Source organism: Arvicola amphibius, chromosome 1 (assembly GCF_903992535.2).
Source record: "Arvicola amphibius chromosome 1, mArvAmp1.2, whole genome shotgun sequence".
Classification (NCBI taxonomy): Eukaryota; Metazoa; Chordata; class Mammalia; order Rodentia; family Cricetidae; genus Arvicola; species Arvicola amphibius.
The window spans coordinates 17,598,874-17,626,085 of NC_052047.1; the positions used below are offsets into that span (position 1 = coordinate 17,598,874).

The 27,212-nt window shown below is 36.3% G+C and overlaps 1 protein-coding gene across 4 annotated transcripts; it reads left to right on the forward strand.

Annotated features, from left to right (window-relative positions):
* The first annotated feature begins 1,298 nt into the window (after positions 1-1,298).
* Positions 1,299-26,538, forward strand: LOC119807749 (UDP-glucuronosyltransferase 2B17-like). 4 transcript variants are annotated; one of them, XM_038319868.1, is made up of 7 exons: positions 15,563-16,313; positions 18,075-18,223; positions 20,580-20,711; positions 21,415-21,502; positions 22,259-22,478; positions 24,743-24,989; positions 25,414-26,538. In XM_038319868.1, exons 1-7 carry the CDS (start codon positions 15,590-15,592, stop codon positions 25,465-25,467), a joined length of 1,614 nt encoding a protein of 537 aa, XP_038175796.1. In that variant the 5' UTR covers positions 15,563-15,589; the 3' UTR covers positions 25,468-26,538. The 4 variants fall into 4 exon arrangements, with proteins under 4 accessions (XP_038175824.1, XP_038175796.1, XP_038175812.1 ...); XM_038319896.1 differs by lacking the exon at positions 15,563-16,313 and adding an exon at positions 1,299-1,418 and having other exon boundaries at positions 24,743-26,538; XM_038319884.1 differs by having other exon boundaries at positions 15,563-16,317; positions 18,079-18,223; positions 24,743-26,538.
* The last annotated feature ends 674 nt before the right edge of the window (positions 26,539-27,212 follow it).

Sequence of the window (27,212 nt, forward strand, 5' to 3'; positions counted from 1 at the left end):
GAGCATGGGGATCATTGGAAGGGGAGAAGGGAAGAGGGAAGAAAGGGAGCGTGCAGAAAAATGTATAGCACAATAAAAACTATATATACCTATATATAAAGAAAAACAAAACATTAAAATTGAAAGATAAAAATGAAAGATGAAAGGAAGAAGGAAAGAAAGAAAGAGCCAGGCAGTGGCTGAGCACACCTTTAATCCCAGAATTTTAGAGGCAGAGGCAGGAGAATCTCCATGATTTTGAGGTCAGCCTGAGCCAGTTCCAAGACAGGCACCAAAGCTACAGAGAAACCCTGTCTCAAAATAGCTGAAAAGAAAGAAAGAAAGGAAGGATGGAAGGAAGGAAGGAAGGAAGGAAGGAAGGAAGGAAGGAAGGAAGGAAGCAAGGAAGCAAGGAAGGAAGGACACACACATACAGAGAGAGAGAGAGAGAGAGAGAGAGAGAGAGAGAGAGAGAGAGAGAGAGAGAGAGAGAGAGAGAGAGAGAGTCAATGAGGCAAAAATCAAATCAAAATGTATACACACACACACACACACACACACACACACACACTACGGACTCTTCTGTTGGTCATCTACTCCTGGATATGAGGCCTGATCCAGCATGTAGTTGATATACCCAGTGAAACTGTTACAGAAACTTATTTTCCCTCTCCCAATAGGTACCAATCAATTTCCCCTTGGTGCTGGAAATTTGTTTGGTCTGAACCTGAGCAGGTGTCTAGCATGCTGTCACATTCTCTATGAGTTCATAAGCATAGCATTCTTGTTGTGTATGCAAAACACTGTCTCCTTGGAGTCATCCATACCTTTGTCTCAGTATATCCGTACCTTTGAACCAGTATATCTTATAGGCAGGTCTCTGTTATAGATCACAGGGTTTGTATCTTGGTGAAATTGATGATTACTTTTCTCCTTGAGAGGCATGCAGCCTAAGATGTTCGGGTTCATGATTTCTAAGACACAATGTGCCTTTCAGTTCCTGAGAGACCAATGCACTCCCTCAAGCAGTGAAGTGTTCAGGCTGCTTTGTGTTTCTCTGTATTGTTCCTTTAGCAGTAAAGGGAGCATGAAGACTTGACAGGACAGTTGGCTTAGGCATTATTCTCGTATACCCTGTAGGGCTTGCAAACTTCTCTGTATCCTGACAACTGCAATTGTATTGATCCTGGCAATTCCCAAAATGTTCTGTTTCTCTTCAAAGTATAAAAAGTCTGATTGCTCTCAATATAATTTGCACAGCCTCAGTTTTGCAGTGGCCCTTCCAGCTGGCTTCATTCAATGCTTTGAGGCAATGCCAGGTGACATTTGTCCAGCTACATAAGCACAGATGCTTACCATTTGCAAATCAATTGCTTTCTGTCTGCCAGCTGCAGATCTGGAATTCTGCAGGTTTCCTGTGTGCTCCTGTTCCTTTTGTGGTAAGGAAGCTCTTTTTTTTTCTTTTAAGAAGGGGTGGTAAAATTACATACTCTTGCTCCCTCTGTTATTTTTCAGATTCATACTCATAAATATAACTTCCAGGTGTGCTGACTAGCTTTATATAGAATTGATACAAGTTACAGTCATATGAGAGGAGGGAACTCCAATTAAGAAAATGCCTCCATGGAATTGACCTGGAGACAAGCCTGTAAGGTATTTTCTTAATTAGTGATTGATAGGGAGGGCCCAGTGTAATGCAAATTTTAATTGGTCTTAATAATAATAAAAAACCCAGAGTCAAATTTTAGGGGGTAAAATCTGAAATATCAGAGAAGCAGAGCAGTCAATAACTAGCTCTTACCTCTACAAAATCCTCAGACCAAATTGGGTATCCTGTCTCTACAAATCAGACTGGATATCCTCTCTATGAAACCTCAGACTGAATCCTGAGCTCCTGTCTCTTCCCACCTTATATTCCGTTCTCAACCCAGCCATATCACTTCCTGTCTTTGCCTCCCTAGTGCTGGGATTAAAGGTGTGAGCCACCATAGCTTAGCTCTATTTCTCTTTTAGACTGAATCAATTTCATGTAGCCCAGGGTAGCCTTGAATTCACACAGATCTGTATGCTTCTGCCTCCTGAGTGCTGGGATTAAAGGTGTGTGCCACCACTACCTGACCTGTATGACTAACTAGTGGCTAACTCTGTACTCTGATCTACAGGCAAGCTTTATTTCTTAGATCACAAACAAAATATCACCACATTTCCCTCTTCTTGTCTAAAATAAAAAGGTTATAACTAATACAAGAAAAACCACATGCAATAAGTACAATAATCATATACAAATATATACTGGCAATAATTACATTAACAATGCCTAGTCCATTAGTGTTTGACAAATTCAAAGAAAATACTTCATTATCTATCCTCTTTGGATGAATCCAAACTGCCAAAGTGTTGTACCTAATTCAATTTTTATCTTACCTTTCATTAGCACATTTCTATATCCCACTTTTCTTTGTACAAGATCCCTGAATCTAATCTCATTTGTTCAGCTTTTTTATTGACCATTACCAATAACAACTTGCACTTAACCCTCTTCAAATGGTAATAAATATCCATTATCCATCTTTCAGAATGTGGGCTTAGTTCTCTAGACTACTTCCTACTGATCTTTCAGTAATCTTTCAGTGGCCTTGACAATATTCAGGATTATGGTCAAATCCAGACTCTCATTTATCCTTCCTTTCTTTTCTGTATTTATCCCTCCTCACTAATTGGAGCTCTTATTTTACCATTTCCCCCACCAGATCACTTGTGCCCTGTTTTTCACCCCTCTCTCTTTCTCTTCTTCCCACCTCAGCTTTTTATTACACAACTTATTACCACCTTCTCAGGGGTGGGCCAAATCCCTGTGTGCTGGGCCCAATGATATCAGTCAATCAATCCTCAGTTAAGAAAATGCACTGCCAAGGTATCAGCTTGGAATTTCTGATAAAATTCTGCAGTAAAACCATCAGGTTCTGGGCTTTTTTTGGTTGGGAGGTTTTTTATGACAGCTTCTATTTCCTCACGACTTATAGGTCTGTTTAAATTGTTCACCTGGTCTTGATTTAATTTTGGTAAGTGGTACTTACCTAAAAACAAGTCCATTTCTTTTACATTTTCCAACTTTGTGGCATATAAGCTATTGTAGTAAGACCTAATGATTCTCTGAATTTCCTCAGTGTCTGTTGTTATGTCCCCCTTTTCATTTCTGATCTTGTTAATTTGCATGTTTTCCCTCTGCCTTTTGATTAATTTGGATAATGGTTTGTCAATCTTGTTGACTTTCTCAAAGAACCAGCTCTTTGTTTCATTGATTATTTGGATTGTTTTCTGTGTTTCTATTTTGTTGATTTAAGCCCTCAGTTTGATTATTTCCTCTTCTTTTTTTTCTAGAACTTTCAGCTGTGCTGTTAATTCTCTAATGTGAGCTTTCTCCGTTGTTTTTTTTTTTTTTTTTTTTAATGTGGGCACTTAGATCTATGAAGTTTCCTCTTAGCACTGCTTTCATAGTGTCCCACAGGTTTGGGTATGTTGTGTCTTTATTTTCATTGAATTTAAGGAATACTTATTTCTTTCTTTATTTCTTCCCTGACCCAGGGGTGGTTCAGTAGTTGACTGTTCAGTTTTCATGAGTTTGTAGGCTTTCTGGGGGTAGCATTGTTCTTGAATTCTAATTTTAATCCATGGTGATCTGATAAGACACAGGTGGTAACTAGTATTTTTTGTATCTGTGGAAGTTTGCTTTGTTACTGAGTGTGTGGCCAATTTTTAAGAAGGTTCCATGAGTTGCAGAGAAGGTATAATCTTTCCTATCTGGGTGTTATGTTCTATAGATGTCTGTTAAGTCCATTTGATTCTTAACCTCCATTAATTCTCTTATTTCTCTGTTAGATTTTTGTCTAATTGACCTGTCTATTTGTGAGAGAGGAGTGTTGAAGTCTCCTACTATTAGTGTGTGTGGTTTGATGGCTGCCTTGAGTTCTAGTAATGTTTCTTTTATGTAAGTGGGTACTTTTATATTAGAGGCATAGATATTCAGGATTGAGAGTTCATCCTGATGAATTTTTCCTGTTATGAGTATAAAATATCCCTCTCCATCTCTTCTGATTGATTTTAGTTTGAAGTCAACTTTGTTAGAAATTAGTATGGCTACACCCGCTTGTTTCTTAGGTCCGTTTGCTTGATAAACCTTTTCCCAACTCTTTACTCTGAGTAGATGTCTGTCTTTGTGGGTGAGGTGTGTTTCTTGTAAACAGCAGAATGCTGGATTCTGTTTTCGTATCCAATCTCTTAGCCTGTGCCTTTTTATAGATGAATTGAGTCCATTGATTTAAGTGATATTAATGACCAGTGGTTGTTAACTCCAGTCGTCATTTTTTTGGTAGTAGAGTTTGTGTGTTTCCCTTCTTTGAGTCGTGCTGGTGAAGGGTTGCTAGATGTCTGAGTTTTTGTGGGCATCGTTGGAATCCTTGGTTTGTGATTTTTTTCCTTCTATTACTTTCTGTAAGGCTGAATTTGTGCTATGTATTGTTTAAATTTGTTTTTATCCTGGAATATTTTGTTTTCTCCATTTATAGTGAATGAAAGCTTGGCTGGGTATAGTAGTCTGGGCTTGCAGCCATGGTCTCCTTGTTTCTGGAGTACATCTATCCAGGACCTTATGACTTTCATGGATTCCATAGAGAAGTCAGGTGTAAGTCTGATAGGTTTACCTTTATAAGATACTTGACCTTTTTCCGTTGCAGCTCTTAATATTCCTTCTTTATTCTGTATGTATCTGAATACTCTGGACCTGATAGAAGAGAAAGTGGGAAAGAGTCTACAACATATAGGCACAGGAGACCATTTCCTACCTATAACCCCAGTAGCACAGACAATAAGGGCAACATTGAATAAATGGGACCTCCTGAAACTGAGAAGCTCTGTAAAGCAAAGGACAATGTCAATAAGACAAAAAGGCAACCTACTGATTGGGAGAAGATGTTCACCAACCCTGCAACAGACAAAGGTCTGATCTCCAAAATATATAAAGAGCTCAAGAAACTAGACTTTTTATTTATTTATTTTTTATTTTTTTCTTTTTCTATTTTTTTATTTATTTTTTCTAATTTTTTTATTAAAAATTTCCATCTCCTCCCCTCCTCCTCCCCCTTCCCTCCCCTCCCTTCCACCCATACCCCCACTCCACCCCTCTCCAAGACAAAGAGCCTTCAGGGTTCCCTTCACTATGTTAAGCCCAAGGTCCTCCCAGCTCCCCCTAAGTCCAGGAAGGTGAGCAACCAAACTGACAAGGCTCACAGTGAGCCCGTCCATGCTGTAGAGTTCATGCTCATCGCCGTTGTCCTTGGTTTCTCAGTCCTCCTCCACCGTCAGCCACATTCAGAGAGTCCGGTTTGGTCCCCTGTTCCATCAGTCCCATTCCAACTGGACTTGGTGGTCTCCCGTTAGATCTGTCCCACCGTCTCAATGGGTAAAAGCACTCCTCGCGGTCCTGGCTTCCTTGCTCATGATCTCCCTCCTTTTGCTCCTCATCAGGACCTTGGGAGCTCAGTCCGGTGCTCCTATGTGGGGCTCTGTCATTTTCTCCATCCAATGCCAGGTGAAGGTTCTATGGTGATATGCAAGATATTCATGAGTATGGCAATAGGATCTGGACATTTCTGGCACCCTCTCCTCAGCTGCCCAAGGAACTAGCTGGGGGCGTCTTCCTGGACACCTGGGAACCCCTGTAGAGTCAAGTCTCTGCCAACCTTAGAATGGCTCCCTTAATTAAGATATATAATTCCTTGTTCCCATATCCACCCCTCCTATATCCCAACCATCCTATTCCCCCAAGCTCTTCCCATCCTCCACTTCACACATTTCTCTCCCCATCCCCTTATCCCCCATCCCACCCCACCCCCATGTTCCCATTTTTTGTCCGTCAATCTTGTCTACTTCCAATATCCAGGAGGATAACTATATGTTTTTCTTTGGGTTCACCTTCTTATATAGGTTTTCTAGGATTTTTTACGAATTATAGGTTCGATGTCCTTTATTTATGGCTAGAAACCAATTATGAGTGAGTACATCCCATGTTCATCTTTTTGGGCCTGGGTTACCTCATTCAGGATGGTGTTTTCTATTTCCATCCATTTGCATGCAAAATTCAAGATGTCATTGTTTTTTACCACCGAGTAGTAATCTAATATGTATATATTCCACACTTTCTTCATTTAAAATGCTAATTAACCCAATTAAAAATGGGGTACTGATCTGAACAGGGAATTCTCAACTGAAGAAGTTCAAATGGCCAAAAGACACTTAAGGTCATGATCAACCTCCTTAGTGATCAGGGAAATGCAAATCAAAACAACTTTGAGATACCATCTTACACCTGTCAGAATGGCTGAAATAAAAAACACCAATGATAACCTTTGCTGGAGGGGATGTGGAGTTAGGGGAACACTCATCCATTGCTGATGGGAATGCAAACTTGTGCAACCACTTTGGAAAGCAGTGTGGCGGTTTCTCAGGAAATTCAGAATCAACCTACCCCAGGGTCCAGCAATACCACTATTGGGAATATACCCAAGAAATGACCTATCGTACTACAAAAGCATTTGTTCAGCATTATTTGTAATAGCCATATCCTGGAAACAACCTAGATGCCCCTCAATGGAAGAATGGATAACGAAAGTGTGGAATATATACTCATTAGAGTACTACTCAGTGGTAAAAAACAATGATATCTTGAATCTTACATGCAAATGAATGGAAATAGAAAACACTATTCTGAGTGAGGTAACCCAGACCCAAAAAGATGAATATGGTATGTAAGCACCCATAAGTGGATTCTAGCCATAGAACTGAGCCTATATTTTATGATACTAGAGAAGCTAGATAGGAATGTGAACCCAAAGAAAAACATGTAGTTATCCTCCTGGATATTGGAAGTAGACAAGATTGCCAGGCAAAAATTGAGAGCTTGGGGGTGGGGGTAGAATGGGAGTAAGGGGAGATGGGGAAAGAGAAATGAGAAGGGGAGGATGGGGAGAGCTTGGGGGAAATGGCACACTTGGGATGGAGGAAGAGTAGATATGGAATCAGGGAAGTATATATCTTAATTAAGGGAGCCAGTTGAAGGTAGACAAGAGATTGAATTCTAGAGGGGTTCCCAGGTGTCCAAGGAGATGTCCTCAGCTTGCTCCTTGAGCAGCTGAGGGGGGGAGTGAACTGGTCCTTTACTATAGTTACACTGATGATTATCTTGCATATCACCATAGAACCTTCATCTGACTTTGGATGGAGATAGAGACAGAGAACCACATTGGAGCACTGGACTGAGCTCCCAAGGTCCAAATGAGGAGCAGAAGGAGGGAGAACATGAGCAAGGAAGTCAGGAACGTGAGGAGTGTGCCCATTCACCAAAACAATGGGACTGATCTAATGGGAACTCACCAAGGCCAACTGGACTGGGACAGATGGAGCACTGCTCTCTGAACGTGGCTGACGAGGAGGGCTGACAATGGCACTGGGTTTTGATTCTACTGTATGTACTGGCTTTGTGGGAGCCTAGTCTGTTTGGATCCTCACCTTCCTAGACCTGGATGGATGGGGGAGAAACTTGGACTTCCCACAGGGCAGGGAACCCTGACTGCTCCTTGGACTGGAGAAGGAGGGGGAGGGGCATAGGGGAGGGGAAGGGAAATGGGAGGAGGGGAGGAGATGAAAATTTGTAAAAGTATATAATTTAATTAAAAAAATGAAAAAGAAAGAACGTGCACTGCCGACGAATAGGCAGTCTGAATGGATGCACTTTGTCGGATGTTCCTCTTCCTAGACTGCTGCAGCTTATGTTGAGGTGACTGTGGAAGCTATGGCTGGCTTGTCGAGGTTGCAGCCTACCATGTACCTCTGTTTCGTACTTTCTTGTGTATTTCTTGACATTCTTGTTGTCTAGGAGTCTGGATAGGTTTCTTTTCTCCGTCAGATAATAATTTTAAGGCAGGAGAAAAAACTGGATCATAATGAGAAGCATAAGGGAAAACCCGGACACATCAGCAGAATCAGGAGACAAAAAAAAAATGATTTTATTAGCTGTGAAAAAGAGTGCAGAGAGATGACAGAGACAGACAGACTGACTGAAAGATAGAGACAAAGACACTTTGTAGGACTCAAGAAATAAAAAAATCCATCCTTTCCTGAAGGACTGGGACTTTTAAATGTACTTGGAGGCCAGGATTTTTCCCTTTTACCCAATTTAGGATTGGCCAGTTGAATCAAAGGTAGGGAAATGGATAGGCTAAACAGCTTTGGGTAAACATATGGAGACAAGGCATTTGAATTTAACTGAAGAGCCTGGAACAGTCCCTAGGTGGCAGGGCCCAATTGATAAAAGAGAAAGCTTTTGTCTAAGGTCAGGAGGTAACTAAGCAACCAAACGGTTCAGCACCTTTCTTATCTATCTGTGACCCCATCCCCACCTGTCTACCTGTCAGAGAACTTTCTGTCTCTAGTCATTTATTCTGATCCTAGGCCACGAAAATGAAAAATCTTCTGACTCATGGTATAGCAAATGGCATATATGACTATGTGATCTTGATTGTTTAGTTCTTACAATAATAATAATAATAATAATAAACAGAAGAGTGAAAGCAAAAATGAGGGCAGAGTTAAATGAGAGTATGACAGAGCACCACAAGAAACCTTTGGTGGTTTTATTGTTTGTATTTTGCTTTTACTTGTTTTTGTTCCTTACAAAGTGTCTGGCTATGAATGGAAGCTTGACTCATATTGAGTCAATTCATTTTTCTTTGCTTCTTAAAAAATTGTTCAATAATGATTGACAGTTATTGTTAAGCAGTAGGTCATAGTCAGTCTCTCTTATGGTAAATAATAAAGGCATGCACATTTGTAGATATAAAAATTAATCAGTGGTAAGAGGTCAGTACAAATTCCTAGTCAGTTCCAACTCATTTTCATCTATGCCCTCATAAGCACCACACTGGGAACTTGACAGGGGTTTTTCTCCTATCTCTGAATTGTGAACTTTGCATAACTGGCCTATTAATAATTGATTACCAGCTAACTCAAGTTTTATTGTCCCCAAATGAAAGATACCGCATGCATTTTCATTTTTGTTGTCTGAGTTTCTGTCCTGCCTGGTTCCCGTGATCATTAAGTCCCAAAAAAAGCACACAGAGGTCTACATTTACTATAAACTGATTGGCCCATTAGCTCAGGCTTCTCATTAGCTCTTATAAATTTTATTAGCCCATTATCCTTGTCTATGATAGTCACATGGCTTGGTACCTTTTTCAGCAAGTCAGTCTCATCTTGCTTCTTCTGTGGCGGGTTCACAACTGCAGAAAAAGCTTCTTTCTTCCCAGAATACTTCTGTTCTCTTTGATCTGCCTCTACTTCCTGTCTGGTTGTCCCACCTGTACTTCCTGCCTTGCTACTAACCAATAAGCATTTATTTAAAATATAATTGACAGAATACAATTGTCTAACACCACATTTTGATTGTTTAGTTTGAGAGGTTTTACAGGTCCAAACTGTAGCTTAGAAATAATTATTATTTTCTATGATTTTTTTTTGTGTTTCTATGCTTTGTGTTCTAGTTGAGACCTCCATAATTAGCACTGGATAAAACACTTTCTTTCCACTTTTCATGTAAGTCCTCTTTATTATCTATAAAAATAATCATAATGACATCTGTTTCATTTTATGTATGAATAGAATGCAGTATGATTATAAGTTACTACCTTATGCAGACAATGAAGTCACTACACAGAGCCATCTTCTGGATTGAGTTTATCATGAACGAAGGACCAAGCACACAGCCTCACCTGGTACCATTACTACTCTCTGGATGTGCGTGAATTCATGCTTGCCTGTGTGGCAGCCATTGCTTTTCTTGCCATAACAAAATGCTGCTTAGGGCCTTGGTCTTGCCTCAAAGTGAACTGTCAGACTTTTTGACTCCCCATGGGAAGTCTTTCCCTTTCTGAGGAGTAGATAAAGAGGATGGGAGAAAGGGTGGTAGGGAAGGAGGAGAGGTGGGAGTAGAAACTGGCATAGCTTTGTAAAATGAGAAAAGATTTTATTTAAAAATTCTTTTTTTATTTTTTATTTTATTTTATTAAAAATTTTCATCTCCTCCCCTCCTCCCACTTCCTTCCCCTTCCCTCCACCCACATCCCCACTCCCTCCCTCTCCAGGCCAAAGAGCAGTCAGGGTGCACTACACTATGGGAAGTCCAAGGTCCTCCCAATTCCCCCCCAGGTCCAGGAAGGTGAGCATCCAAACTGACAAGGCTCCCACAGAGCCTGTCCATGCAGTAGAATCAAAGTCCAGTGCCATTGTCCTTGGCTTCTCAGTCAGCCTCCACTGTCAATCACATTCAAAGAGTCCGGTTTGTTCACATGCTCCATCAGTCCATTCCAACTGGCCTTGGTGATCTCCCATTAGATCTGTCCCACCGTCTCAGTGGGTGAACGCACCCCTCGCAGTCCTGATTTCCTTTCTCATGTTCTCTCTCCTTCTGCTCCTCATTAGGACCTTGGGAGCTCAGCCCAGTGCTCCAATGTGGGTCTCTGTCTCTATCTCCATCCAACGTCAGATGAAGGTTCTATGGTGATATGCTAGATAAGCACCAGTGTGGCTATATGCTGCTCATTTGTTTATAAATATGTTGGGGAGAAAGAAAGAAAGAGAATGAGCAGAGGTTGCAGCAATGTAATATTCTGAAAATATCTCTTATGTTGAGTGACTGGAACTTTTGCTCGACCTCACAGTCAAAGTTAATAATACACCATGAGGTCACTTAAGACGTAAGATTTGAGCCTGCCCTGTGCTCAAACTGTTCATTCAACCTGACTTTCAAAAGACAATGTAACAATCAGCCTTATTTGCCTTGGATTTCCCATGTAATCAACTTTTACAATCCTAGCTAAGGTTTAATTATAATCTTAAATTACATACTATTTCATTCCCCTAATCCAGACAATGCATGCATATCATTTTCTGGAAGCAGCAAATACAGAAGTTGAAAGCAACTTCCTAAAACCCACCATAAAGATTGAAAGCAACCATGTGCAGATGTTGGTTGATAAACAGTGATGTTTATAGTACTGCTTTCTGTCTGACCAGTTGAGATTAGTTGGAGCCAGTGACTTAATCCCTTGTAAAACTGTATAAAAAGTTTCTGTGAAGTATTCCATTCCTTTCCATGCGGTGTTCAACAAGGACACACAGACAGCACAGAGGCAGACAGCCTTCAGGTAGGCACAGATTCAGACTCATGCAACAAAGGACTTAAGACACAGGGAGTGTGAAAAAATTATTTAAATCTGGACTCCCTCTTGGTTAAATGACTCCAAGGGAATGTGCTTTTCTTTCTTTCCTTAATGTGACACCAAGAGATACATTATTGATGACTCAGCAATAACCACTAATATGAATCATCTACTTGTGAGCTCTTTGAGATCTGGTCTATGATCTAAGGTTGTGTGTGATAAAACAGAGGATTTTATTGCACCCAGCTCTGTGTATCAGTTGTGGCAAGATAATCCTCTGGTTTTTCTGTAGAAGACTTTGGAATGTTTGATATACTTATATAATTTCCTTTTACATAAACATTAATAACTAAGCAATTTTAGTATAGTTTCCTTAAATAATTTAGTGCTGACTTATGAATGCTGCAGTTCTAAAATTAATAATATTCACTTAACCATCAGCCTGTTTAAAGTATAAGAGAAAGAAGCCTAAGGTTTGATAGAGCTTTGTCAGAAGCACTATCATTTTGCTAAAATTGACTGCCAAAGTCTATCAAAAGAAAGAAGGGCATGATCTCTTTGCATGTTGGCAAGACAGAATTTATTCAAACTATAGAAGTAGGAGGGAGACATTTCCTCCTACTGAACTCAACCCTACAGGTTGAGACATGGCAAATGGGATTTTATAGAAGTAAAAAACAGGAAGAATCAAAGAAGTAGGAATTAGGATGGACTGCTCAGCTTCTAGTAAATGGAAAATAACAGGGTAAGGAAGTAGAGATTTACTGAATATGCCCTGACTAAAGGGATAGGCATAAAACATTTGAAATGATTTTTACTAATCACAATTATAACTTTGTTTAGGAAATAGAAAGTGTTTTTATATATGTCTCTCAATTTAAAAAATATATTTGAAATAAAAATTTGTAAAGTCAGTTTATTCTCAAATAAGAATACATTAATGCCTCTTAACCTTATTAATATATTTTTCAAAACAAAATGTTGTACACATTTTATGCTAAGCCTATACCAATACTTTCTCATTGAGACCTCCAGCCTGCAAATAACAGCAAAGAGACTTAAAAGCTTGGTCTTAGCTTGGGCTTTTTCCCTACTAGTTCTTATAACTTAAATTAACCTGTTTCTATTAATCCACATTTTGTCATTGAGACTCAGTTACGTCTGCTCTCTACTGTATATCCGATTTCTTCAGAATCTCCTGACAAATCTGCCTTTCTTCTTCCCAGAGTCCTCCTCTTCCTAGGGTCCCACTTCTGTCTTCTGTCTAGCTATTGGCCATTCAACTTCTTATTGCACCAATCACAGCAATCCATCCTCACACAGTGTACAAACATCCCACAACCTAAGACAATAAATATATTTTAAATGTTGTGAGGAAAATTTCACCATCTTTTTTGTTTATAAACCTCCTTCTGGTAATTAACTGATGTCATAATCAAAGTTGATCTTTTGCCTTGTACTTCATGCAAGAAAAAAAACTCATACCATTTATCTGTGACAAAGAATTTAATCATGTGTTTTAACTGGAAGTCATAAAACTGAGAAGAAAATAAAAATTATATTTCAAAAGTTTCATCTATTAACATCCTAAATGTTTTTGGTATCCTAATACTAACAACTAACCTAGTACTAAGTAGATACCTTCATGGTAAGACTAACACAAGCAAGAAGCATTAAGTTGCCTTAAAATGATGAACCTGAACAAAGAACAGACAGAAATTCTGAGACGCTCACCTTTAGACATTGGATGTTCAGTCACACCAGTGGTCATTCACTTATCTAATTATCTATGTCCCAATAGATAATTAAAAATTATATCAGCAAGGCTTGAATTTTGTTTCTGAAGTAACTAAATAAATGTTTATTAGAGTAAGTGTTGGTGGGCCATTTTTTTTAAACATTACCATTCTTTATACTTATGTATGTATGATACAGAAGAAGTAAGCTTTGTATCTTGGTTATTATGAAAATTTACCTTAATCAGCTGAGAGTAAAATAAAATATATAATGGATTGAAGTGACAAGTCTCAGATAGATAGATAGATAGATAGATAGATAGATAGATAGATGTTCATATAGGTATATATTATGTATATGTGTATATGTATATAGAGTTCTCCTGAAGTTTTTCTATTCATCACTTTTCTTGCAGTTGCAGAAATGGTCTTTTTAGTATTGTTAATTTAAAATTGTGGGTCATAGAGACCAAGCCCATTGCCCTTGTCCTTGGCTTCTCGGTCAGCCTCCACCATCAGCCACTTTCAGAGATTCCGATTTGGTCGGATGTTCCATCAGTCCCATTCCAACTGGACTTGGTGATCTCCTGTTAGTTCTGTCCTGTCTCTACGACAAGGATGGGCTCTGTGTGAGCCTTGTCAGTTTGGTTGCTCACCTTCCTGGACCTGGAAGGAGTTGGGAGGACCTTGGACTCAACATAGTGTAGAGAACCCTGATGGCTCTTTGGCCTGGAGAGGGAGGGAGAGGGGGTATGGGTGGAGGGGAGGGGAGGGAAGGGGGAGGAGGAGGGGAGGAGATGGCAATTTTTAATAAAAAATAAATAAACTGGAAAAACAAAAAAAATTGTGGGTCATGATAATAGTGGCACATAATCCCTAGGAAAGAAATGAATCAATTAATGTCAGATTAACAAAGAATTTTAATTATTTAAAAATAACTAGTGTGATAAATGACATTTAAAACAGTTAGTAGAGGCATGATGTAAATTAGGAAAAATAGAAAAAATTTGAAATTATAGGATTGAATTGATTCACAAATACTGCAAAAATGGGTGGTGGCATTCAATGAAATAATTAGATATCTTTAGATATAATTCAGGGATGCAGACTCTTATTGGAAAAAGTACTAGAAAAAAATGTTATTCATTGTACAGTCCATTCTAGAAAATTAGTAAATTACCAATGGTCACACCATCAGTCAGAAGAGCAGATCATTCACAGATTTCCTCGCGTACTATTTATGTCATTTTTATTTTACTTACACATTCACTCCTTGTTTTACACTTTAACTCCATTACACATAACAAAAAAAAATCACTGAAGAATTTATTCATTATCCACAGTGTGGTTATCTGTATATAAATAAGTACATAAATCTGTTATGTTGTCCATTTTTTATTGTCTTGTATATGTTTGTTCCTTTTCTTTTTTTCAGTATTGGTGAGTTGTTTGTTTTCTCTGTGGGAAAATTTCTTGCTCTTTTCCACTTTCTTTTTGGTTTTACTCTACTATTAAGCTTTTTCTTACATTATTTTTATGATTTTATTTTGTGTAATTTGCCTTTAGTATAGAATTCCTATATAATATGTTTTATAACTGCCCTGATGGTAATAGGTCTTTAATATTTCTTGTTTCAGAAACATCCATCTCTCCTTGAATTCTAAAGCATTGTTTTTCTGGGTATATTGTTTTAACTTTGTCTTTTGGAGAATTTAAATATATTTCCTCATGTGATATAGTCTTAGATATCTTCTGAGAATTATTATCTTACTCTAAAAGAACTTTACGTAATAGGTTAATAATTTATTCATGCTGATATCAGAAACCTTTGTTTTGGACTTTGACATCATGATAATAGCAAGAAGTAGATGGTAATTTCAATGTAATATATAGAATATTCTGAATGTCTTTGTCAGAATATCTCTATCATTTTATAAAAGAATATTTCCAGAAGTAACTGTGAATAATTATTTTTGATAATTTTTAATTTTCTCCTGTATCATCCATATTATCAATATTTGCATGTTTAATTTCAATATGTACGTGGTTCTTTTAACTTTTTCAGATTTACCTTTTTGTTTCAAATTATTCATATTCTAACACAGAAACTCTTTTTCTTCCTAATTTACTGCTTTGACCTGAGACTGTTCTTTTGTTTCATTTGGAGGACCAATATTGCCAGTATATTTGCTTCTTTTAATGATTTCCAGCTCTGAAAACCTCTCATGAATGCATTGCTTTAGCAAGTTGGACTTTGGTACTATCCTCACTGTGATCTCTCAAGGATTGCTCTTCTGGGTGAACAGATACATGTGTTTGTCTGTGCTGTATCTTCTCAGATAGGATGTTACCCACACAGTACTAAGTGAACACACTTCATCACAAAATATACATTAAACACACCAATGTATACATTAACTAACTTAATGTATAAATTCAGTCAATATGCTATGCCTAATAATTTAATATGTCAACATTGCTCAACCCAAGTTATATTTTAACTTACAGCTTAATTTTCACTCAGATTAAACACAAAGATATATATATCGACAGGTTATAATAAAGGAGAAGGCTACATTAACAGGAGTCTTGGGGTTTCAAAGGATGCCTGTGAAGTGGATGTCTGTTCTGCTGCTCCTGCAGATGAGTTGCTACTTTATACCTGAGAATTGTGGGAAGGTGTTGGTATGGCCAATGGAATTCAGTCACTGGATGAATCTAAAGATAATACTGGATGAACTTGCACAGAGGGGTCATGAAGTGACAGTTCTGAGACCTTCAGCTTCCATTTTTCTTGATCCCCAAAAGTCACCTGATCTTAAATTTGAAACATTTACTACATCTATTAATAAAGATGATCTCGAAATTTTTTATACACAGTGGGTCATTGGCTGGATGAATGAAGTACCACGAGATACATGCTTGAGATATTTTCCATCACTTGATGAAGTGTATAGGCAATATTCTGATCTGTGGCTAAATCTTTGTAAAGAAGCTGTTTTGAACAAGCCTCTTATGACAAAGCTACAAGAATCAAAGTTTGATGTCCTTCTTTCAGATCCACATGGTCCGTGTGGTGAGCTGATAGCTGAAATACTCCAAATACCCTTTGTGTATAGCATTCGCTATTTTCCTGGCTATGCAATAGAAAAGAATAGTGGGGGTCTTATCTTCCCTCCTTCCTATGTACCTATTATTATGTCAGGATTAAGTGGTCAAATGACATTCATGGAGAGGGTCGAAAACATGATATGCATGCTTTATTTTGACTTTTGGTTTGAGCCATTTACTGAGAAGAAATGGAGTCTGTTTTACACTGAAATTTTGAGTAAGTTAACTTTTTTATCTCTGAATGGGGGAGGCTAAATTTTATTACATTTATCTATTCTTATATGCATCTAAAATAAGATGCATTTATCTTTTACAGGTGCATTTAATAAATGATTTGTAATACTATGGTTTTACAAAAAGTGGGCACTCGGGTATCATTGATCAGCTAGAATCACTTAGTACATAAATGACTAAGGAGGTCATGTAATCAACAAGTGAAACTTGTGGGGTTGCCATAAGCCATTAGCTATTCATTTTACTCAGTATTTCTCATGTATAAAGGAAATATGCTTAGCACATGTAGAACAGAGAGTGATATAAATTAGTCTAATGATGATCTTATGTAGACAATTTTCTTTATTTAAGAATTTCATATATGTCCTGAAGGATTTACTCTGTGATAGTGTGTTTAAACACAGACTTGAAAAATTTAATTGAGGTTTCTAATGACTCTGTATTTCTTTACAAGTTCCTTTGTTTGTAACTATTATAATAAGTCAAATCTTCTGAAGTATGGCTATTCATGAATTTCCTTGCCATTTGTTTAAGTTCAAGTTTTTCTATTTAAAAGAGGTAAGCCCTATTAATGGTGAATATAAATTTTTATGCTCATAATTTCTGTATATTTTCTAGGTGTTATGGCTAATTTTTATATAATATGTAAATACTATTAAGTTCTTGACATAAAAGTAGGAGTATATTAAGAACCAGTAAGTTCTTACTATAAAGTACAGGTAGTACTGGGTATAATGAATTCACACAGGCATCAAATTCAGAAATCACTTTGAAAATCAAGGAGCTGCTGCTTATGTTTCAGAAATAGGGTGAGATTTGCTGGGGCAAGTTGTGTCTATGGCTGTGGTAGTTTTATTTTGTCTGGAGTGTGAGTATTTGTTTATATATTTACCTAATGCATTCAAATCTTTAAGGAGGAAGGAAGTGCTAACTCAATTCTGTGGAGGCTTATCTTAAGGAGTCTATGAAGGCTCCTTACTGAGGTAGCTAGAGACATCGAATTTCTTTTGAGTTTTCCTACAACACATAAATAAACTTATAGCATAAGTCACATGTAAATTACACACATAAATTATGTTTGACTTGAATAAATATTTTGTTTATAAATGCACATTTTCTACATAATTGAGCACAAATTATTTTAACACTTTTCAGGAAAACTTAGTATATTCTGAAGACAACCTTGCCATCATTTTTCCCTTCCCTTCCCTTCCCTTCCCTTCCCTTCCCTTCCCTTCCCTTCCCTTCCCTTCCCTTCCCTTCCCTCCATTTCCCTTCCCTCCATTTCCCTTCCCTTCCCTTCTCTTCCCTTCCCTTCCCTTTTCATCCCTTCCCTTCCCTTCCTTTCTCTTCCCTTCCCTTTCCTTTCCTTCCCTTCCCTTCCCTTCCTTTCTCTTCCCTTCTCTTCCCTCTGTTTCCCTTCCCTTCCCTTCCCTTCCCTTCCCTTCCCTTCCCCCTTCCCTTCCCTTCCCTTCTCTCCATTTCCCTTCCCTCCATTTCCCTTCTCTTCCCTTCTCTTCCCTTCCCTTCCCTTTTCATCCCTTCCCTTCCCTTCCCTTCCCCCTTCCCTTCCCTTTCCTTTCCTTCCCTTCCCTTCCCTTCCTTTCTCTTCCCTTCTCTTCCCTCTGTTTCCCTTCCCTTCCCTTCCCTTCCCTTCCCTTCCCTTCCCTTCCCTTCCCTTCCCTCCATTTCTCTTCCCTCCATTTTCCTTCCCTTCCCTGACCACCTCATTTTCTCTGTTTAGGAAGACCTACTACATTAGCTGAAATGATGAAGAAAGCAGAAATGTGGCTTACTAGGTCCTACTGGGATTTGGAGTTTCCTCGCCCAATCTTACCAAATGTTGATTTTATTGGCGGACATCACTGCAAACCTAGCAAACCCTTGCCCAAGGTAAATAAGTGCCTTTTTTGTTTTTAGTTGGTTTCATCCTATTTTATTTTCAATGGAAATTGTTCGACTTCATTATTTCAGTTCTTTCAGTAAAAAGGATATATGAAGTGAGGTATTTGAGCCCTACAAATGAAAAAAATAAATTGTTATAGGGTCACATGTTTCTGCATTTCTACAGTTAGGGAACAACAGAGATCTTGGAAATATACAGAAGAATCAGCAATATCAAGTCAGTTCAATTCATCATTCTGGAAAGCTTCACTCATCATTAAAAAACTAAAGTAGTTAGGACACCCCAACATAAGGGTCTGAAGTGTGAATACACAGTGTACCATGGCTTCTGCCAACCACCCCCATCATAAAGCTCCTTAGGAAAGAAAAGATTTATCACTTAACAAAATCTTTATTACGGAAACTGGTTTTAAAGGAAAGATTACAATGTTAAGAGAAGCTGGAATCACTGAACATCTCAGAGTCTATTGACTCTGGGACTGTGTTAGATGACAGTTGAAGTATATGGCAGAAGCTACTCATTCTATAGAACGCAGCAAGTAAAGTTGGGGTTGAGCAATATACAGCACCCAAGAGATGCATATTTCCAATTACATATTTCTTATATTTAGGTTTCCTCTTAAAGTTTTCAGAAATTTTAAAAAAAATTGCAGTTATCTAGAACCAAATCCTTCAGACTGATCCTGTGGGAAACAATTTATCTTCAAAATAGAATACTTATTTGACAGTAATTATCTAATATATTTGAAGACACTTTAAGTGTCTTGTTCAGTAGAAAAAGTTATCCACAATATTGTCATATTTTCAAATAAAATCATAGAACACTACCTTACAGATTTGTTTAAAAGTAATTGGCTACATCTAGACAGTAAGATGGAGACAGAAAGTACTTCACCAGTATTTTGGCTCAAATGAAGATACATTCCACAATGCAACAAATGGTTTCAGTAACACTTTGTGAAAAACAAGTATTTCCTACTTACACTCAGCAATTTAAAGCATTCATCACTGAGATCTTAGTTTTGCTCCTTAGGATACAAGTTGAAAGATTTATATTACTGATGTATATTTTTAAGGTCTAAGCCAAGCCTTCAGAACAGAGTGATTCTCAACCCTCCTGAGAAAGACCCTTTAATACTGTTCTGAGTACTTATTTGTGAGCATACCTGCATGTGGGTTGACCTGCCTGGAATTGGATTGAGGAGTGGTATCTCAGTTCCTAAAATATGTGTTTTCTGATATTATCAGGCCAGAAACAAGTCACAACTCACAAGTTGAGAACCATTGCACTAAAGCTTTTTTGAGTAGTGTTTCTCTTGACATCACAGCTAAGTCATAAAATGACCACAGAGAAAAATACGCATGGTATGTGAAAACCTAGTAATTCTTATTATTTTCAGTAAAGACAATCACTAAATTTAATTTATAAAAGAATTCTTCCTGCTAATAGTATTATAGCCTTTTATTGAACAAAACCAAATACTACTCTTCAATTTAAATTCATAAGGCTATCCATAATAATTTTTCAAAGTCCATAGATTGACTCAATATTATATTAGTTGTTACAGGAAATATTCTGTTACCTGGAGTATTTCTCAGTTCCAATAAAGGGAAAATTACAGTATTATTATCATTGAGAAAAAGTGGGGAAAGAAGACAAAGCAATGAGTCACAGAATATAACAATAATTAATAAAATACTGCTATGTTTCATAATCAAGATTTGGTTCCATGTAAAGTATTGTGCAGTCAAATTTTTTGTTAAATATTTCTGCCTTCTCCACAAATAGTTGTTACTCAGAGCTTTTCAAATGCTCAGCGAGTGCTTTCCTTTTCTCAAGCAAAATTCAAATCTAGAAAGTTGAGTGATGGGTCATAACAATGGGCATCTCTATCACTATACAGCATGTTATCGTACATCCATACCAGCTAATCAGAATTCACAGTCACTATGTGAATAAGTTATTGTGATGTAAACACTGCAAATATCCTAACTATTTACAACTTTACAAGTTATCATATAACTTATATATGTGCATATAATGTCTTAAAAATCTTAAGAATCTCTGATAACACTAAATAAGCTAAGCAAGAATTTAAATTAAATAACTTAAATATTTTTATTTATACAACATTAGAATTGTTCTACCTACAGTCCTTTGTAACACTGATTTAAGAACTATGTAAGAAGGAAAGTTTTGTGCTATCTGTATTTTACCTTTCATTATACCTCTATTAATTTCTATTAATATTAGATTTTTAATCAAAATATTCTCATAGCATTTTCTCCATAGTACTTTCCCTGCCATTGTTATTTGATGCTGAAACAAATTCTGTCTTCAAAGGAAATAGAAGACTTTGTCCAGAGTTCTGGAGAACATGGTGTTGTGGTATTTTCTCTAGGGTCAATGGTCAGCAACATGACAGAAGAAAAGGCCATGGCAATTGCATCAGCCCTTGCACAAATTCCACAAAAGGTGAGGTCAAATGTGGAGCCTATTGTGTACTGAGCCTATAAAGTCTTAGAAGATCTAATTGTAGAAATTTAGTATTATTACACTGTAAACTGCATTAACTAGTTTAGAAGTGTGAAACTACAGTGCTCTGGAAATAATGCTGGCAGGAGTACAAAGAATAAAAATATTCTTCTAAGTCACTTGCTCTTTCTTCTTGAAGACTGTCTGAGGACTCTGTGCATGCTAACATTATTTCAGGGAAGAGGTAAATTTTACTTAATAGCTGCACTAATACAACAGCATTAACATGTCTTGAAAGTTTTCAATGTAACAATAAGTTTAGACATCTCTTGTAAATCTAGATTCTTCATCTTAACTAATGTAATAAATATACTCAAACTAGTGGTATGTTACTCTTTGTTACAAGAGAATTTTTATGACAAAATAATATCTTAAATATAACCACAAACATTAAGTATTTCATTTGTCTAACTTATGTTTGGGGAATTATGATTACATTAAACTTGAATGAATATGAAAACAAGCATAGGAAATATACTGTTTGTTACAGTTTTTTTTTTTTTAATAATTCTCACTACTCAGTTTCTCTTCTTTGGTTTTCTCATCAGTCCTACGGAAGGGATTCAGTTATTTAGTCTCTAAATTTATAAACTACATTTATAAACTTGGTTTCTGTAATCCAGCACTGTCTTACAACTCACAGGTTCTATGGAGATTTGAAGGCAAGAAACCAAAAAATTTAGGACCCAATACTCGTGTGTATGAGTGGATCCCCCAGAATGACCTCCTTGGTAAGACCAGAACACTGGAATGATGAGTGAATGACAATCTCATAGATAGACAGCACATCAGGAAGCAACTGAGTTTTGTCATAGAAAATTCAAAGGAAAATCAATATGTAAATTTTTTGTTTTAATGTGAATAGCGTATACATTTCTTACTATTATAGTAATATTCCTGACCATAATTAAAGTATATACTTTAGTTGTATCTAATACTCCAAGAGAATTTTCTATAATTACTAGAGTTTAACTCTTTTTCTTTAGTTATCATATCACACTTACTTTTCTGAATGAAGTAAAGATTTCTCAAATACCATTAAGAAGTATTCTTCATTTAGTTTTAATATTACTCTTTTATAAACGGTTAAAAATTGACAGTCTTTATCATGAAGTGATTACATACTTCCTGTGACTCACATGTGCCCCTTATTTCCTTAAACACTGTTGTGCCAGACGGAGTGGATCCACTGTTTCTTTAAAAGTACGTGTTCTGACACGTACTTTGGACTTTTATCACAGTATTTTTCTTCTATCTGCTAAATGATTTCTGAGTTTTCAATTGGCATGCAGGTTTTTGTTTTTCAAGTCACTGGCCACCTGCAATGGCTGGTATGCTTCATTGTGTTGTATGTAAACTTAGGTGCTTGTTGCTACAAAAGCAATTTAAATGCAGAAGCAAGACAAGATTTACAGAAAGTCCTTCTACTTTCTGTGCTTCCTTCCTACGCTTTCTAATGGTATTTACTGTATTTCATCTGATGCTAGGTCATCCAAAAACTAAAGCTTTTGTAACTCATGGTGGAGCCAATGGTGTCTATGAGGCAATTCATCATGGGATCCCCATGGTTGGCATCCCTTTATTTGGGGAACAACGTGATAACATTGCTCATATGAGAGCCAAAGGTGCTGCTGTTGGGTTGGAATTCACTACTATGTCCAGCTCAGATTTGCGCAATGCACTGAAGGCAGTCATTAACAACCCTTTGTGAGTATAACCTTTTCCATATTTACTTACATATTTACTGACTTATTTGTCCTAACTTTGAATGTGATTTTGCACGATAGGCATGTCCTTTACCAGTGATCTGTGTCTTTATCTCATTTTATTTAGTTAGCTATTCATTTATACATTAATTATTTCTTACCTACTTGTTGAATGACAAAAGGGCAGTTAAAGACAAAAAATAATGGCAAAGGTAAATCAATATATTATCACAGTGGACATTATTTGTGTTGTTTGCTGGTTTTTTGCCTAGGTGGATCTGATTATGTATAGAGATGAGATATGATTTTAAAATTTCAATTTTCTTGTTTCGTCTTTCAGAGGGCTAAGATTATAAATGTGTACTACCACCCTTGAACAATTTTCCTCTTAGTTTTTTTTTTCCAGTGGGAAAAAATTTCCAGAATTTGAAGTACATTACAAAATTTTCAAATAATTCATAAGTACAATGCAAATAATCACTAAAATTGAGTAGGCGTATATTACAAGAAGAAGTAGGAAGATACTGATGATGAGAGACATTAATATAAAATGTAAATATGAATCATTTTATCATATCTATGTTTTTAGCATTAGACATCAGTAGAGAAAATCATGTAATAACTCAAAATTTGAGATATGTCTTGGTTATTAAGGGAATTCCATTTTTTCCAGAGGACCTGGTCTCAGTCTCCAGGACCCCGATGGGTCCTCAGAGCCTTATATAGTCCCGTTTACAGAATATTAGATACCCTCTTCTTGTCTCCATGCATAGTAGGCATCACATAATGAACAAAACATTAATATATGCAAAATATTCAAAATCATTCAATAAAATAAATCGTAAAAATAGATAAGTGAATTGTGAATATTTAAAGTAAATAACACTTTCTTTAGGATAATTGCATATTTTTAAAACCTTATTTTAGTGAAACAAATGCTAACAAAACTTCATTTTGCATATAATTCTTTGCTTTTTAAAAATTCTCCTATAATGAATTATGTTTTTAATGAACCAGACACAATCAAACTCTCATTTTAATAGTAATTAATACTCCCTAGGTTTGGGGCAAATATTTACTTCCAATACTGATAAATGGCAAACAATTAGGGTTTTAGATTTCACCCCTTTAACACCAGCGGGAGAGAGATGATGCTACTTTTCAATGTGCACATATTTTTAGGTTTCAGGGATTGTTTGCCTTACTTGGATAATAATGATAAAATGTTCCCCTCAAAATTATAACTTGGAAAACACTTAGTTAAAACATAAGCTATCCAAAGTAGGAAAGCTCACCTTTCAAATTTTCGGACATATATTAATATTAATTGTATTATGTAATCTCTCTTCTCATCAGAAATATTTTTTATATTTTTCCTCTTCTTTGCTGAAATTAAATAAAAATAAAACACTTTGTACAGAGGTGATAAAATGCATACATTTATAAACAATAGTTTTATGATTTTAGGAGATATTGGTTATTTAAACCATGGCTTCCTGAAATATACTTTGTTTTCTTTGATTTGAAAAAATAATGCATTATGTTATAAAACTCATTAAGATACCACTCTCACATGAGAAAAAAATCCTCTCACTATGATGCTTATAAAATCAGGGAAGGATGTTACCTCTGTTGCCATTCCACCGTGTAATGCTATAGCACACGTTATTCAGGCTGGATTAGCCACGTCCTCAGCTGAAAAAGGAAAAAACATTTCTCCGAGATAATAATAATTTACCAGTGGAATCAAATTATCAAAGAGGTGTATAAAGGGCAGGGAAAAACAGCTGTCCACAAAGATAGTAATAATCAATTGCTGATGATAAATGATCAACACAAAGTCCAAAGCAGTCCCAGTCCCCATGACTTTGCCCACAAGGTACCACAGTGATAAGTAGACAGAGATTTACTTCCTGTCTCTAAAGTCTGACACTAACATGAACTTTACACACCTGGCAAACTAATGATTAGTTACCAGATAACTCTAGCTTAACTTCCAAATGACAGGCCCATTCTGCTTATTTTTTAATTATATTTAGGGCTTTAGTGGTCAAGTCTGTTGCTTACAAATACTGGGGCTTTTCTATATTTTTCATCTGTATTCATCATTTTGTGCACAGGCTTTGGCCTGAATACTAAGACGTGATAAAAAATAGTTTATTTTCCTTCTACGTTTAGTGTTATCGTCTTTACTACCTGTGAGAAAAACATACATGCATGGTTTTAATTTGTTCTCTAAATTATTTTTCATCGTATTTCTTTTAGTTATAAAGAGAACGCAATGTGGCTGTCAACCATTCACCATGACCAGCCCATGAAACCCCTGGACAGAGCCATCTTCTGGATTGAGTTTGTCATGCGCCACAAAGGGGCCAAGCACCTGAGGCCACTTGCACACAACCTCACCTGGTACCAGTACCACTCTCTGGATGTGATTGGATTCCTACTGGCCTGTGTGGCAGCCATGGCTTTCCTTGCTGTAAAATGCTGCTTGACTATTTACCGATTATTTGTAAACTCAGAAAAGAAAAAAAGAGAATAGGGCTCTTAAAAACATTGGATATGATCTCTGGATATGACTGGCAGGACTATTCAATTAAATTCTAACACTGTTTATCCGGTGCAGCAATATTATCTTTTTTTTCTTTGAAGATATTAGGTTACTTAGTTTATCTACGTATTTTACAGATAAAGGTTTAAAAGTTAAAGGTTAACAATGCTGAATCTTTACTTTCTCACATAATTATATTTCATACAAATTTATCAATGTATTAAACTTCAGAATAATGATAACCACTGAAATATTAGCCTTTTTACCAGATGAAAATAGGCCTGACATTTTATTATAAATTTTCAGATATATCACTTTTTTAAGTAAAGCGGAAGGAAATGGACATTGAATTACAGTCCAAAAGAAAAGAAAGAAAGAAAGAAAGAAAAAAGAAAGAAAGAAAGAAAAAAACCAAGAAAATGATCTGTTTAAAAAGTGACAAGTCAGATTTTCTTTAAAGCAACAAAGTATAGGGAAGAGGACTGAGAATACACTGAACCCAACTCTATCAGAAAAAGAGAGCAGTTCTGACTCCATTTTGTGTTTGTTTAGACAATTCTCAGTCCTATCTTTTCCTCTCCCAATAGTCATGGCAGCCCTCATAACACATTTATGATATCCATGGCCTTTACCATCATTTAGATGTATTAAATAAAACAACTTATAAAGTATGTCTAAAATAACGACCATGCTCTTCCAAGAAACACATTTCAAGGTTATTCTGACCCTCTTCTAATGTTGATGTATCTTTGTTGGTTTTCTCTCAAAACTATATTCCTGAAGTTGGGCATGAAGATACCTTTTGGAGGTTAAATTCCGGTCTTTGTCTGGCCATCAATAAAGATGACTTAAAATAAAAAAATCAGAAATACTAATAGTATTTGTCATATAAAATATGTACTATTTTAAAGTATGTATTCCAGTGCTATCTGTTAATGAAGTTTAGTGTTAAGTCAATCTTTTATAGCTTTTATAGCTTTCAATATTTAGCGAAACAAAAATTTGCAACTGAAAGAAAATAGAAATTGGTAAGGCAATAATATTATTTAAAACTGTATTTGCTAGCATCCTAAATGTTATAAGTCTAATACCATAGATAATACCTGTGTAGATAGCTCATTAAAAAGAGAGACTTCTTTTAATAGTGGTTTAGAAGAGTGAGCCCATATTTTAATTTTCCATATCTCTCCCTATGGTTTGTGCTTCGTAGCTTGTTTGCTTTATGTCTGATCTGTGTCTGTCAGTGTTACCATTTGGATTTTCTGAATATTTTCTGGTTTTATGTAGGCATGTAAATTCCCCATTTCATCTGCTGTCATACCTCACAGAATTTCATGGGCTATGCTTCCATACTTCATTGATTTCAAGAAACTATTTTATTTCCTTTTTATTTTCTTCCTGGTTTACTGGTTATAAAAATAATGCTTTTAAATTCAGTGTTTGTATAATTTATAATGTTTGAATTGTGGTTTTATTATACTGTAATAATAAATTATGCTTTTAATTTGTATCAGTTTATTGGGAATTGTTTCTGTGGCTCTATTTATTGTGAATGCAGGGCACTGTGCCATGTGCTGGTGAAAAGAATGTATATCCTGTACCCATTGAATGAAATTTTCTGTTTAGCCAGTTGCGTTTGTGCTAAAGTCTAGTGCTGAATTGTTGCCCGAGTGATTTTCCAATTGAAGTGAGGTTTCCAGAACTCCAGGTCCTACTGTGTTTACGTCTCTCTTTCACAGCCAAGGTTTGTGGAAAATAATTGTATGTGTATGTAGTATAGTGACTGCCTTTGATAAACTGATATGTTGGTAAATATATAGAGACCTTAGAGCTCATATTTTATACTCTATAACTTAATTAGTTTTGACAATTATAAGTGTATCTACTACTTGTAATTTGCTCTTTTGTATTGATTTTCCAATTCTCAGTGCAAGTGTATATTACCTACAAAGTAATTTTTTTATACATAGAGTCTCGTGCTTAGATGTTTGTTTGATTAGAAAGAACATATATTTTAATTAAAGAATTTGACATGTTAACATCCTAGCTTGATATTTATAATTTAATAAATTCTAATGTCATTTAATTAATTTATTTCTTGTTTGTGTATCTATTTTGTACCTTTCTTCTCTTTCATTGTTCATTTTTGTGAATTGATGGGTTTCTCACTGCTAAGTTGACTGG